Here is a 14878-nt window from a genome sequence, read left to right as displayed (position 1 = left end):
TATAGTATAATATTCAAACATTAAAAAAAAAATTTTACATGTCAGTATAATAGTTTCTTTAATACTGGGAATATGTAAAACTTAAAAGCAACGAATATAAATATTATATTACTCATAGTTGAATTTGAAATATATTTATTTTTTTAATATACACACAAATGAGCGACAAAATATATGAAAAGATGTATAAATAAGATTTTATAATTGTCCACATTGTGATATAACAATGGGTATTTTTGGTTTGTTATTTGGACCAGTAGGAACATTTTCAATTTTTCTCATTACCAACAACCCATCAATGACACGACCAAATACCACATGTTTTCCATCCAAAAAATTACAGTTGGCACATGTGATAAAAAACTGACATCCATTGGTATCTACACCACTGTTGGCCTATTGTGAAGAAAATAAAAAAATATTTATAAATGTTATTTACAATTATAAAAAACATTACCATAGATAAAAGTCCAGGTGCATCATGGTTAAGTTTAAAATTTTCATCCGGAAATGTATCTGCACCATATATACTCATAACCCCAGTTCCATCGCCCTAAATAATAGGAAAATAATTAGGAATTATTGTAATGATTTATAAAATTAAAGAATTTATCACTTAATAATCTAAACTTACATTTACAAAATCTCCACCTTGTATCATAAAATCTTTGATTATCCTATGGAAACAGCATCCTTTATACCCAAATGGTATCCCATCTTTTTTGTGTTCACCAGTACAAAATTGACGAAAATTTTCACTAGTCTTAGGCACAATGTCAGCATATAATTCCATTATTAATCTACCAATTTCCTGTGAAAAACATCTATTAGTTAAAAATTTTAACATAGTAGGTTTCTATATACAGTCAAATTCGCTTATAACTATATTCAAGGAACTTAGAGAATCTGATTGTTATATCTAGATTATAAAAAGTAATTACACATAAAACATAAAACCAACTAAATGCATTGCTTGGAATCGTTTTACCTGAAATATTGTTATAAATGGCATCGTAATAATGTACTTTTATTTTATTATTACTTCTATTACTCTATATTTTTAACCATTTTTAATCATTTTTATGCTTTCAACAAAGTTTATTGTCATGGATTTAAAAACAGAATATTAAGTTTTAAAAAATAAATTGCATAGTGTTGTCACAATTTTCCAACAATGCAAAATACCATGAAATATAAAATACAACTAACATTTGAGAAATATAAGATAGATAATAAAAAAATAAATATATATAAAACTTATAACCACAATACTAAATAATAGTACAATTAAATTTTTTTTATTCTTGAAAAGTTAGTTATATTTAAATTAAAAGTACCTACACAACTCAATGTCATATTATTTTAACTACATGCTCCCTTCATAAAAAATAATAAAAAAGATACTTACTGTTCTTCCAACAGATATGTCAAAGAATACAACAGGATTCTGGGGGTTTCTTAATTGACTTTGAATTTGATTCCAGGTCGGCATAGTTTAGCTTATTTAAATGCAGATTTGACTATTTATACTGTTAAAAATATTTCGTTAAACAAATAAGTAAATTATTATAAAACGATGAAATAAATCAATAAATATTTACAATGTAAACACAAGTTTGGGAATTAAACTATGAAATAAGAACTGATGATATATTTATGGTCTTCAAATTTTAATTATTTAAAGTTGTCGGTCGAGTAATACAATCATAATCCTATGTTTCAAAGATAAATCAGAAATTAGGACTTAGGAGACTAATTCAAAACGTAATGTTACTAAAATTCCAGGTTTATAAAACGATACAAACCTGAACGATGTTTGAAATTTAAATTTGATAAAGAATGGGGAAGTGGATACTACAGTCAGTATTAAAAACAATAATTGATATCACTAGAATAGAAGAAAATTCAAAATAAACAGGTTTATCATGTCAATATCATCATGGATTAAAAATTAAAAATAATGATTAAATTTTAGCCACATAAAAGAAGTTTTAGCTCAGATATAATATAATATAATAATATATATATCTTTAATCTTATGACTTACAGTATACATATAACTGTGATATTTACTATGGTTATTGGTATCTATTTCCTATGGTCCTGTATACAACTATTACAACTGTTCGTGCTTTTAAGGAATTGTTATCAATCTTCGTATCAGTATAGACATTAGACTTATATAGTTTTATGTCTTATGGCTTAAGGTTACCAGCATAGCTTAAAGTCAACTAATCTCTTTATCTTGGTGTCTGGTAGGATACTTGGATCAAAACATTAATTTAAAATTTTTAAAAGTGTTAAGCTTTTAACAGTTCAAACTTAAATCTTTATCATGATTGTGGTTTCGATTGTTTCGTCTGTATATTAGTATATAACCCATAACAGATATTTTTTACATTTGAGTCATTTGACCACATAATGAAAGATAAATATAATATTCACCTTATGGCTTGTACCTGCCCGGTATCCATCAAGCATTATGACATAATATTATGTTAATTCATGTCACAAATAATAATGATTTAAATTTTTAAACATTAATATTGATTTTTAATTAAAAATGTTTAGTTATTATAAATTTTATTTTAAAAGTGTAAATTGTTATTGATTTGTCTTGGTTTTAAAAATTTATTAATTTTACTTTCATTTTATTTTGTTGACATGGATAAGTCTAATGTCTCTTTACCATTGATTATTTTGAACAATAAACAAATATTATTAAATTGTAAGTTATATCTCATAATTTATTTGCATAATTGTACTGTGATTTGTTTAAAATAAAATTATATAACAAATTAAAAATACCATCTTATAACTTAGTTTAAAATATTTAATTTAAATTATTTTTTTAAAAGCACTAAAAATAGTTGATATAAGAATACTTGATTTTTAAGTGTTTTAAGTTGATTTATGTAAGCATAAAAAATGATAGTGAATCATGTTATACTTTTAAGTTATATACTTATATGTATATTTTTATATCTTAAGAGTAAATAGTTATTATTTGGGCCTAGATTTTTATGTAAATACATATTATTTTACATCTTAGAACAATTTTGATATAAGTATATTTCAATGCTTGGTAATGTGTAGATTCTAAAGTTAATATTATTGCAGATGTTTGCATATTTAAGTAGAAACTTACATATTTTTAGATAATTAAAAATTGTCTAAAAAATTACATGCTCAATAAGATTATTTTAATTTTTCTCTTATTTTAACTAAATATTGAATTCTAATAAATAAAAGAGTATTAAGCAATTTTGTGCTAAAATCAGTCTGAAAATTAATTATTTTACTTGAATATTTTATACAATTTATAATTAATTATTATTAGCTAGTTAGTGTAATCTCGTTAACTCAACATCTATTTATCTGTGTAAGTGATAATAATTACTGTGTTCTTTTTAACAAAAGGTTAATTTTTCTATTATATATTAAAATATAATTATCAATTAAGTTTATTTTAATATTCTTATATTATATTGCTTATTAATTTATAAGTTTTAGTTAATTACCTACATTTGCATTTTAATATATTCATCATACATAATTAAAAACTTTATAACATTTTTCAAGTATTTTTATTTGTAATTCTATACATATTATAAATTACTAATCTATAATATTTATGTATTTTATAGTATTTTTTTGCATATAAATTCAGGTTAAAATTTTAAGTTATAACTAGGTTATGACAGACTATAACTTATTAGTTTATTACATATAATAGTGAATACCACCCATAATATAATATTATTCTGTGTTTATCTAAAAATATTTTTGTTTTAACAATAAATTTAATAACATTTATAGTTGTTATTTTTTTAATTTATGCATACATTTTTGTGTTTTTTTTTTTTTTATATATAGGCTCAGTTGTTCCAGAAAATTTAAATCAAAACAATGATATTAATACTATAAATACTATAAATATTGATCCCAATGTAAAGTTACATTCTAACTATACACCAGAAAAGAATACACCATTCTTGAAAAAAAATCAAAAAAAAAAAGGAAAAATTCGTTTCAAATGTTTACATTGTGAATACTTAACATTTCGAAAACAAAATTTAATTGTCCATCTCAGAGAAAAACACGAAGTATACTCCTAAACAGTAATATGTAAGTTAATGCATTTATTATACCAATTAATTATTTATAGACTAAAAAACAACTGGAAACCAAAGTTGATAATAATTCATCAAGTACATCAAATACAACAAGAACTACTGAAGTTTTTTTGTGTACATTATGTAAAATGACTTATAATACACTAGATAAATGTAAAGAACATATGGCACAGGTAATTAAAAATAAAATAAGATTTTTTATTAAATACTTATTGGACCTTTTATTATAATCATTATAAATTTTTAATCTTTAAAATTATTTAAATAATTTCTAATTTTAGTTTTGAGTTAGGTATATAGAAGTAATTTGACTAGTTTAAATTATGTTTACGTTTAACTATTTTTTAGCATTTAATAAATGTTCCTAAGAATAATCAAAATAAACAACAAGAACAGGGTTGTAAAAGTATTCAATTAAGTAAAAACAATTTTGAAGATATGGAGTATGTTTCAAAGTAATTTATAAATTGTTACAATATTTTACTTATCTGAAAAACATAATAATATAATTGTTTTAGGTGTGTCCATTGTAAACGTAAATTTCGTTCAGAAAATTCTAAAGTACTTCATTCGTTATGTCACCAAAATGATAGTAAAGATTATAAATGTAGTGAAAAAGATTGTGATTTTATTACATCAAGATGGAATGCTTGTCGTATACATTTGTGGAAGGTTCATAAAATTGATATTGATATGTTTAACTGTCAAGTATGTTTTTAACATAATATAAATATATCATGAATACCTAATGTTTCCCTTTAGGGTTTCTTTAATTCCTTTATTTCAGATTTATTTTACATCATTTTTGATTCAGGTCTATTAAAACAAAATATTTGAGGCATACATCTAAATAATATTGAGAATATTTCTTAGTAATCTTTTCAAACTTGAAAATTATGTCACATTAGTACAACACCTCTAGAATTTTTTCTAAATAACTCTTCTTTCTTGATCTATGTGATGCTTGATGGGAATCATCGAAATTAATCTAATAGATAACCATTTGTTTTTTGTTTTTCTATCTAGTCAATAGTATTATCCTATTACATCTCTTGGTCTTAGTCTTTATTTTGTATAATAAACTAAGTATAAATTAATTTAATTTTATTATTGTATTTTTAATAATTAATATACATATAAACTAATATTTTCATTTTAATAGGTTTGTAAAAAATATACGACTACTACTTATCATAACTTAGTTAATCATGTTTCAATGAAACACAATAAGACATTATCTTGTGTAGACTGTGGTGCAGAATTTGATGATTCAATTAAACTACAAAATCACAGAGTATTTCATTCAAAAGCCAAATCTGTAAATAAGGAAAGATGGTAATTACGTAAGATTTTTGGTTTTCAAGCATTTAAATTATCTGATTTAAAAATGTTTTTATAGGTATATGGAAAAGACATGCGTAATTTGTAATATGGTATTGGCTAATTCAAAAAGTTTAAAACTTCATACAAAAAACGTTCATTTAAAGTTAAAACCTTATGTGTGTCAAGTATGCAATCATGGCTCAGCAACTAAACATATGATGCAAGTGCATATGAGGCAACATACTGGAGAAAAACCATTTAAATGTGATGCACAGAATTGTAATTTTAAAACTGGTAATAAATTATAATATCTCTTCATGAAACAAAAAAATTTGCTATTTGGTATAAATTATAGGAGATCATAACTCTCTTAGGCGTCATAAACTACGCCACTCTGAAGAAAGACCATACAAATGTACCCATTGTGATTACAAGTGTATTCAAGTGACTGCTCTCAAAAGCCATATAACAAATAATCATCGAGATAAAATGGACAATTCATACTATTCTTGTAATCGATGCACATTTGGAACAGTGAGTTTAAAAAGATATAATGATCACATATCTGGTCATGAAACACAAGTTCAAAATGGTAAATCATTTATAAAACAATGATATTGTCTTTATATTTTACTTATGTTCTAATAATTTTTAGGTCTCGAACCTAGTCCTGTAAAATGTCTAGAGACAAAAGCTGAAATGACTGATGATGATGATACAGCACAAGGATATGTTGATGACACTGGTGGTATAACTATTTCTGAAAGTGTTGGTTGTGCTGTATTAAATTTAGATGATAATGCAATTATGCTTACATAATATGTTTTAAAATTAAACTTGTATTCATAGTAATTTTTTTTTTTTTTTTACCTAAATTAGTTTTTTTCATAATAATCCTGTATCAATTATTTAAAACAATAAACTGATAAATTATAAATAAATTGATTATTCAATGTTAAAATTAAAATTGACATACATAAATATAAAATACAATAGTATAGTATAAATTCTGAATTTATTATCAATACCTACTGAAAATTAACAATATCTTAATTTGTATTTTTATCTTCGAAATGTGGACATTTAAAGATACAAACACTACCACAAGTAAAATAAAGCCCATTTATAAGAGCAAAATTTTTAAAATATATAAGGAAATAAATAAAAGAAGTAATAGTTTATTTTTAATGAAAAATATCAACTTCCAAATGTTGTATTTACTTTTGTTTGTCAATTGATTACATTATTTAACGAATAAGTATATTTTGTTAAAATTATTAAAAATTGATTTAACTATAGTTGGTATAAAATATATAAATAATAAAAAAAATCTAAAAAGTATCATTAAATCAAAGATTAACAAACAATACTAATGTAATTATTTTATACATCAATAAAACAAAATTAATCTTAACAAAAAATAATAAAAAAAACAATCCAGCTAACTTATTTAACATTTTATGATATAACAAATTTATGCTACCATAAATCAAATTTTTACTTATGATATAATATATGTTAGTTGTATTGTGATTAATAAGGATGTCAAAAATAAAAGCTTGATTGTTACATAAAATTAATTAATAAATGTTGAATTTGACTCATTTATAGTAGTTAAGTTCTAAGTGCAATGACTATACATACAAAACAAAATAATTAAACAACAAAAGAAATGTTTTAACAGCAGTCAATATTAATGATAAAATTAATTTATAATTAAATATACAAATAGAATAGTTATCAATATTTTATGATAGTTAAAAAAACATTTATTAGTAATTATTTGCGATTTTTTAAATCCCAAGTAAAAAAAAAAAAAAAATTGACACTTTTATTTTGATAAAAACAAATTTGACACATAGACACACTAACATACACACATATATGATATACACAATAGCATTTATATTTTCAACGAAATAAAAACAAATTATCACAGACAAGTTACCATATTTCAAGTGTAGGAATGTGTGTGCATGTTATGGTGCCACAGCACCCTGTTACTTTGAAATTAATTTAGGTTTAATTACATTGTATTAAATTAAAAAATACTTATACAATAACATTTTTATTTTAATATAATCATAATATTCCACTACCAATAATAATTAAATTCAACAAAACTAAATAATACATTTGTATTCTACATTAAAATTAATAAATATGTAATTGTTATTGAGCTTAAAGTTTAGGGTCAATAAATGCAATTATAACAAATATTAATATTGATTTAAATAGTCAGTGGAATAGTTTTTAGTTTTAATTAGATAGCATGAAAATAATTGATAAATTTAACGTTAATCCATTTATATTAAAGAATATTTCAGTTATGCATATAAACCAAGCCGATGGATTTTAGCAGATAGAAAATTATGTAAAATGAACACTAATGGTTTTGGACTGCACTCCAAGTCTATTTCCTAAAATAAATAAATTTAATATTAATTCAGTGAGTATAATTTATTACAATAAATTGAGATAAAGTAATAAATAATTCGTACTCTGTAGTTATTTTAACATCAACAACATTAACTTAATTTTAAACCTAATTTTTGGATTTTAATACTTAAAATAATTTATAATTCAAACAAATAGCTGTACATTTCATTTCTTATGACTCTTTATATATTGCAAGATCCTTCATTGTGAATTCTATGAATTTATGTTATTTCACTAAAGAATAGTGACATATTACATTTTAAAATTGATTAACAAACTGTCCAACATTAAAACAATACAAATATTTTAGTCTATATGCCTACACTTAATATTAGAAGCTCCCTGATACATAATAATCAACCCACTGCATAAAGACGTTTGCATTCCAACTTTAAACGAACTTGCCATGAATCTTTTACAAAAATACACATATATTTTTCATTTAAATACATTTCAAGTAACCCATCCAGGTGCCTTAAAAGGAATTTGTTTTAGGCCCCACACTCTGCTTAAAAATATTTTCTACAGAATGCTACCAATAGACTTTCTTTTCTCATCATATAAATACTATCTAATTTACTTATTGTATAACGTATTAATACAGATTGTAAATAAAAATTTTGATTCTATATAAAAAAAAAAAAATTTAACTTAAATAAAATATTTTCTTTTTATCAATATGCTTGATAGCTGCATACCCTCAATGAGTGTACTCTAAAATTCTACAAACATAACATTGCAAAAACTGTTATAATTAATAAGTAATAAGTTACTGTCATTAATGTTAATAAATATACATTATTGTTGTTTTGATAATAGCCTAATATAAATTAATTTAAAACCATATCTAATACTTTCAACCAATAGCGTGCTGAATAATTTTTAGACCTTGGGCAAACTACCAGTTGAGACCACCTATGTACCCACAGCTTTTAATCTACTTTTTTTTTTCTCAACAGTATAAATATTACTATTAAAAACTTTTTATCGCATAAATCCATTGTTCAGTACCCAGGGATCTATACCCACCAATTTTGGTCTCAAGGAGCAACTGTCTGAAAAAAAACCTATTTTGGCACACCACTGCCTTCATCTCTATAATTCGTCTTATTATTAATTAATACTTACTATATCCACATTATCACCAAAATCCAGCCAAAGTAATCTGTTATTATCATCAGAAGACATTTTTAATCTATCAAACGGATAACTCCATAATTTCTTTGGTTCACGGCCTACTGATCCAGTTTTTGATTCAATTAGTGTAAATCCATTCTCATAGTGAATTGATAATTGTGCTGGCTTTCCATACCATAAACATCCTATGTATAATTATTGACTCATTTTGTTTAAAATTATAAATAATAAAATAAACAATACAATCAAACTTTTTTCAGCTATGTTAACTAATACATTAGACATTAAAGTACTTACGACAATTTACTTCTCTTCTATTTGCTACAGAATTATGGCAACCTTGAATTACTGCTCTAGCCCAACTTGCAAGGTCTCTTTGAGTATCAACTTTAAATCGATTAGTAATGATACCTTCTTCTGTACCACATCTTATACTAAATGTGATTAAATCTGAGTTACGAGATGAATTCATCAGCCTTGTAGATAAAAGTGAACAAACAAAGAGTGGAGCAGACCAAGCATCTGGACTCCAGGGGGCAACTTCATACAATCGTAATTCTTTGCTAGTAACCACTCCAAATACTGATTGCCATTTGTCATTTACTGTGAATTCTTCTTCTGAACTTATGCTACGTAAACAACCATTCTAAAAGTTTTAACATTATTAAATAATATATCAATAAATATTAAACAAGATATTAAATTTTTCTAATAGTTATGAACGTTCTAGTACGTCAGGTAAGTCATTTATTTATATGAACCACATCACATGAGTTAATTAAAAATTTAATATAACAATTTTAAAAATAAGATGCATATAAATTAATAACTTTCAAAAAAAAATTTTAATTTAATTTACTGCAAATTTAAAGTATCTATATTCTATAGATCATAAATACAACTTTAAAGTAAAAAAATAAAAAAAAATTTAAATAAATATATTTTAGAACAAAATTAAAGATTATAATCAGTTATCACGATTAAAAATAAAATTTAGACAACTTCCACTAAAGAATATTTTTCCTGGTGAAATAATTCATGTGTTCAAAAAATCTACTAAGAGAAAATCCCTGATTTAACACTTTACAGTATACCAATTTTAACATCAAGAATTAAAATAAAATAAAATAAACTAACCTCATTTCTATTAACTCTAAATAACCATCCAATATGATGAATTTGACCAAGCATAGGCATTATGTTTGCTAATACTTTATTTGCATCGTGTAATGCTTTTAAAGATAAAGCATTTATAGCACAATGAAGAGTATTGAACCAACAAGTAGCTTCACTAGCTTCTTGAGTTCTTAATATACAGCAATGTACACCATCTGGTGAATGTAGTTCAATAGTTTTATTTTCTAAAAAGTGTGTAAAAGTTATAAATTTTAAATAAAAAACTAACATTATTATACTAGAATAAATACCAGGATCATGATGCTTATAATTTCTAGTTAAACAACAAAGTTGCAATGGCAAATAACGAGCATCAGGCTTTTGTGGAGAGCGATGAATTGGTGAATTTGATGATAAAAATCCTCGTTGTAATTCCCATCCAACTTCTGATATGATAGTAGCTTTTCTAAAATATGGAGTTACTTCCCGCAAATATTTAACTAAAATAATAATGAATAATTCTAAGGATTAAACCTATTTCATTTTTTTAAATATTTTAAATTAAATAAAATTTAAAAATTAAAAACATATCATTGCTGTTGTTTTAACTTATTTCATAAAAATATAAGTATTTTTAAATCACAACAATTATTTTTTTTATTAAAATATAATTTAAATGTACAATAATACATTAATATAGTGTAATAATATCATACTAACCTTCTAATTCAACAATTTTTCCAGCTTGTTTAAGTGCTTTAACAGCTTCATCATGTGTAGCTTCTCTTAAATCTTGTTTATTAACAGATAGTATAGCATCACCTACATAAAGCTGCTCAGTCTGATCAGCAGCCATTCCTTTAAATATTTTAGATATAAGAATTGGCATTTTATTTTCACGTCCACCTTTAATGGAAATTCCCAAGCCATTGCTATCCGTCTTTACTACACGTATTAGGCGTTTCTGGTTAGCAACAGAATCTGGTACATCAACACAATCAATGTGACTTCCCGAAGAATCTGTAACGCAAATTTTACAAAGTTGAAATACTATTACTAAAAGATAGTATAAAATTTAAAATTACCTAAGGTGTTATTATTTAAAGATCCATTAACAGGTGTACAATTTTCATAGGTTTCATCCAAACTTATGCATATATAATCATCTTCCAACGTCACATATACCTTATACCACTGGCCACGCACATACGTTTCCAGAACGCTGGAACGACCATAACCAATTGTACTCATACTGATTAATCTAATTTTTTGAACGAAAGATATTCAATCTTCATCTCATATTAAATACAAATATTTGCGCGGTACAATTAATATGATGGATAACATTTTACGAGCACGGTCAAATAATAAGATGTTAATATTATTAGTTAGGCATGATGGTTTTTCTCGTGGATTTACCAGGAGGCCGGATCGTTAAGGTGATATTAAAACAATATTCCACGCATTGCATCTATTTCGAAACTGTTCAAAATCAAAACTTTCACAACAATAATAATTAGCCTAAATAATTTATGTACAAGGTGGGTTACATTCAGTAATCACTAATCAGTTGCGCGAACCACGTCAACCGCTATCTACACGTCAACTGAATCATTTTCTGTCAAAAATCGAAATGTTATCATTAGTATTGGCATCGTTGTGACTGGTAGGCGGTAGCGCATAGTGCACACTGCGATCGTATTGGCCATAATAATACAGTCACGGACGAATCATAAATATTATATAGGTATATCTTGGAGTATTTATGTGTAAAGATATACAGACTATACAACTATAGTCTATGCATACAAACAAATTTAAAACTTTAAAGTCATACCGATACGGTAAAACGTCCATCGTGGTTTGTGGGCAGAGTTATTAAAATTAATCGATTCTGCTGTGGTCTGTAGTCTGTACTCAGTAGCGTACGTTCATTATCTACGTTGAGTAAATTCTACGTTTTACAGACAGAAATTGAAAGCAATTTGTTATGTTTTAATTAGTCTTATGTATGTTTTGGACTATGATAATATAATATCGAATACCCGATTGCCTGCGTGGACGGTGGCGATGTTAATGATCTGTGTTCTATCAGTAAACTATAATTCATACCATATTTATATAATTATTAATTATACTATTAATATTATAGATAAAAATTATTATCTTTATAATGTGTAAACCACGGCCGTGCGTTATTTTATTGTCGTCCATTGAGTATTCAAATAAATATTCAGTTTATTTAGCCATGCATCAAACGAAAATTTAATATTAATTTTTAAATTATATAAAATAACTTATTGTACAACAGTTCTTTTTTTTTGTCATAATTGTACAAAACAATAAGTCTGATAATGTAATATTTTAAATTCAGATTTTCAGCAACTTTTTTTTCTTTTTACCAAAAATTTCGAATTAAAATAGAAATAAATATGTATATTACATGAATTTTAGTGATAAAGTGATTAATAACTATATGAAATTAGATTTTGAATTAAAACAAGTCAAACAAAAAAATTAGTTCTATACCTAATATTCAAATTATTTAATTAACATTTCAAATGGCCATGGTCTATGGGTAGTAATCACTAACCACTATACTTAATGAGCACCATTAGATACCTATCAATCTACCACATTATTTTTTCATTGTATATTAAAAAAGAATTGTAGAGGTTTTAGTCTGGTAGTCTGTAAAATATGAAATCAATGACTGAGCATTGATGCTAATTGCTATATGATTAATGAGGTTGCATTGATAGTTATTACAGACAGTAAATAAATAATAATAATAAAAAAAAAAAGAATTGAAAAGTTAAACAGTGAATACAACTCATGCCTAAAAAACAATTATACATTGATCGTTTATAACCTTCTGAACCACAAAGCAAAAATGAAAAATTAAATAAATTATTAATAAATCTTTTTTTTTTAAATAATACTGTACCCAATTAGTTTTTGACTTTTTGTCAACACTTTAAAAATATTTTTTGAATAAACATATTATCATTTTTTCATTTGGAAATAATAGTGTAATAATTTTTATTAGTGATTACTAATTAAAAAATATCCAATTATTTTAATTTAAATTAGTCCTTTTACACATAGATAAGCTGCATACAGTACTTACAGAAAAAATAGAGAATTTGGATATTAAATTTACTCAATGTCTTACAAATAATGAATAAGTTAACAACGCATTTTTTAAGCTTTATCATTCTTCAATGTTATTCACAAAACTAAACCTAATAAAATCAATAATTTTCTCAATTATTGGTACAAAACCTAAAAATTAAACTTAAATAAAACAAGAATAGTTGTTTTTTTTACATTTTTATCTATGTCTGTTTCATTTGGTAAGATGAGAAATTTAACACTTTTTATATACTATTAGAAGTTAATTTTCCAAATTTCCATGTGCTTATCTAATATGATTATAAATGATCTTGAAGAAAAACTGAAAATTTTGTCTTCATTAGATTATTCAATCGGTTTTTAAATACAATTATTTATTATATTTTTCAAACACAAAAGGTTATTTAAGTGATTCAGCCAATTCTAGAATTAGCACCTCATAAAAAAATAAAATTTGAACAACACCATTGCTGGAGTAATTGAAAATGTCATTGATTTTACCATTAAACTTCCTTTGTAAATTCTACCAGTTGATATTTTACGCGTAAAAAACATGTTCATTTTACTGGGATTAATTTTTAACATGTAAAATATGAACTCCATTAACACCAATTTTTATTAATTTAATGTTTAAATTTTATTTTAATAATGCACATTATTTTTGCCAATTTAAGGCTAAAATTAATTATACAAATATACAACTTGTTAAATGAAGGTCATTTTTATTCTTTAAATGTATGATTTTTTAATTATCATGAAAATATGATAGAAATTAATTTTTTAATAGTTAAAACTTATTTATTTTTATATAGTATTTAAAATTTAAATTAATTCAATAATGGTGTAAATTAAATTTATTTTTGTGGGTCAAACATAAATAAAAATTCATTCTTAAAATTGGTGGATTTTGTCCTTTGCAAAATTCTACAACAAATTAAAAAATATTAATATAAATAACACCATATTTTTTTATTTAAACATGCTTAAAGACATACTCCAATGATTGTAACCATATGATACATTGATCTTACATTTTAGTTTAAGAAAAATGTTAAAATATAAAATTAAAAAAAAAAAAACTAAAAACAAGTTATATAAAAAAAGTGTCTTAAGTATAACAAATTACTCAATAATGTTATGGTATTAATAAACAATAATTATACAATGATCATAAAATTAATTTATCAAAAAATGTAGATAATTTTAACATTTATAATCTATTACATTAATGATTAATTAATGTTAATTGAATTATATCTAATTTACCTATAATTGAATAATTACTATTAAGATTATAATGTGTTAAGATATTTTTTATTCTGATATTTGAAGAATGCAAAAATTAATATTTTAAAATTTTATTTTGAAATAAATACTTGTATATATCAATGTTTTTTTTTTTTTATAAATTCGGATATTAACATATAATCCTCAAAATGTTTAATTTAAGACAATTTTAACTGCCCATGTGATTATTAAATAAAATTTCAGTCAATAACTGAAATGAATTAGAATATATAAATCATACTATTGGTAAATAAATAATAAAAAAAAAAACAATATTCTACGAATTTTAAATACAAAAAGTATTT

At 23.8% G+C, this 14878-nt stretch overlaps 3 protein-coding genes across 6 annotated transcripts; 1 reads left to right on the top strand and 2 right to left on the bottom strand.

Moving 5' to 3' along the window:
* Positions 1 to 134: 134 nt before the first annotated feature.
* LOC112601855 (peptidyl-prolyl cis-trans isomerase H) lies at positions 135 to 2068 on the bottom strand. Of its 3 annotated transcripts, none has more exons than XM_025349681.1 (5): positions 2048 to 2068; positions 1409 to 1529; positions 635 to 811; positions 458 to 553; positions 135 to 396 (listed from the first exon to the last, which is right to left on the bottom strand). In XM_025349681.1, the coding sequence occupies exons 2-5, from the start codon at positions 1490 to 1492 to the stop codon at positions 199 to 201; spliced, it is 555 nt and encodes a 184-aa protein (XP_025205466.1). In that variant the 5' UTR covers positions 1493 to 1529; positions 2048 to 2068; the 3' UTR covers positions 135 to 198. The 3 variants fall into 3 exon arrangements, with proteins under 3 accessions (XP_025205466.1, XP_025205465.1, XP_025205464.1); XM_025349680.1 differs by lacking the exon at positions 2048 to 2068 and adding an exon at positions 1806 to 1926; XM_025349679.1 differs by lacking the exon at positions 2048 to 2068 and adding an exon at positions 1602 to 1799.
* A 561-nt stretch (positions 2069 to 2629) lies between these two features.
* On the top strand, positions 2630 to 6278 carry LOC112601781 (zinc finger protein 723-like). 2 transcript variants are annotated; one of them, XM_025349559.1, is made up of 9 exons: positions 2630 to 2728; positions 3877 to 4106; positions 4169 to 4309; positions 4485 to 4579; positions 4655 to 4844; positions 5299 to 5471; positions 5536 to 5753; positions 5815 to 6051; positions 6115 to 6278. In XM_025349559.1, the coding sequence occupies exons 1-9, from the start codon at positions 2665 to 2667 to the stop codon at positions 6276 to 6278; spliced, it is 1512 nt and encodes a 503-aa protein (XP_025205344.1). In that variant the 5' UTR covers positions 2630 to 2664. The 2 variants fall into 2 exon arrangements, with proteins under 2 accessions (XP_025205344.1, XP_025205343.1); XM_025349558.1 differs by having other exon boundaries at positions 2665 to 2728; positions 4485 to 4591.
* Positions 6279 to 7556: 1278 nt separating this feature from the next.
* Positions 7557 to 11746, bottom strand: LOC112601909 (beta-1-syntrophin). Its single transcript, XM_025349788.1, has 7 exons — positions 11237 to 11746; positions 10872 to 11171; positions 10463 to 10651; positions 10173 to 10396; positions 9333 to 9681; positions 9027 to 9220; positions 7557 to 7879 (listed from the first exon to the last, which is right to left on the bottom strand). The coding sequence occupies exons 1-7, from the start codon at positions 11400 to 11402 to the stop codon at positions 7787 to 7789; spliced, it is 1515 nt and encodes a 504-aa protein (XP_025205573.1). The 5' UTR covers positions 11403 to 11746; the 3' UTR covers positions 7557 to 7786.
* Positions 11747 to 14878: the final 3132 nt, after the last annotated feature.

This window comes from Melanaphis sacchari, unplaced genomic scaffold (genome assembly GCF_002803265.2).
Source record: "Melanaphis sacchari strain LSU unplaced genomic scaffold, SCAv2.0 Contig7_pilon_pilon, whole genome shotgun sequence".
In the NCBI taxonomy this organism is placed as follows: domain Eukaryota; kingdom Metazoa; phylum Arthropoda; class Insecta; order Hemiptera; family Aphididae; genus Melanaphis; species Melanaphis sacchari.
Note: the sequence above shows the minus strand (reverse complement) of the source record. Positions and strands in the feature narration are given on the sequence as shown.

Bases quoted from the DNA above. Each gene is read 5' to 3' on its own strand.
- LOC112601855 (XM_025349681.1), bottom strand. From the start codon at position 1,492: ATGCCGACCTGGAATCAAATTCAAAGTCAATTAAGAAACCCCCAGAAT. The intron at 554-634 runs GTAAGTTTAGAT...CCTATTATTTAG, and splicing joins AAGGTGGAGATTTTGTAAAT to GGCGATGGAACTGGGGTTAT. The intron at 397-457 runs GTAATGTTTTTT...TCTTCACAATAG, and splicing joins CACCTGGACTTTTATCTATG to GCCAACAGTGGTGTAGATAC.
- LOC112601781 (XM_025349558.1), top strand. From the start codon at position 2,665: ATGGATAAGTCTAATGTCTCTTTACCATTGATTATTTTGAACAATAAA. The intron at 2,729-3,876 runs GTAAGTTATATC...TTTTATATATAG, and splicing joins TAAACAAATATTATTAAATT to GCTCAGTTGTTCCAGAAAAT. The intron at 4,310-4,484 runs GTAATTAAAAAT...ACTATTTTTTAG, and splicing joins GTAAAGAACATATGGCACAG to CATTTAATAAATGTTCCTAA.
- LOC112601909 (XM_025349788.1), bottom strand. From the start codon at position 11,402: ATGAGTACAATTGGTTATGGTCGTTCCAGCGTTCTGGAAACGTATGTG. The intron at 10,652-10,871 runs GTTAGTATGATA...TTATTATTTTAG, and splicing joins AAAAATTGTTGAATTAGAAG to TTAAATATTTGCGGGAAGTA. The intron at 10,397-10,462 runs GTATTTATTCTA...CACACTTTTTAG, and splicing joins TTATAAGCATCATGATCCTG to AAAATAAAACTATTGAACTA.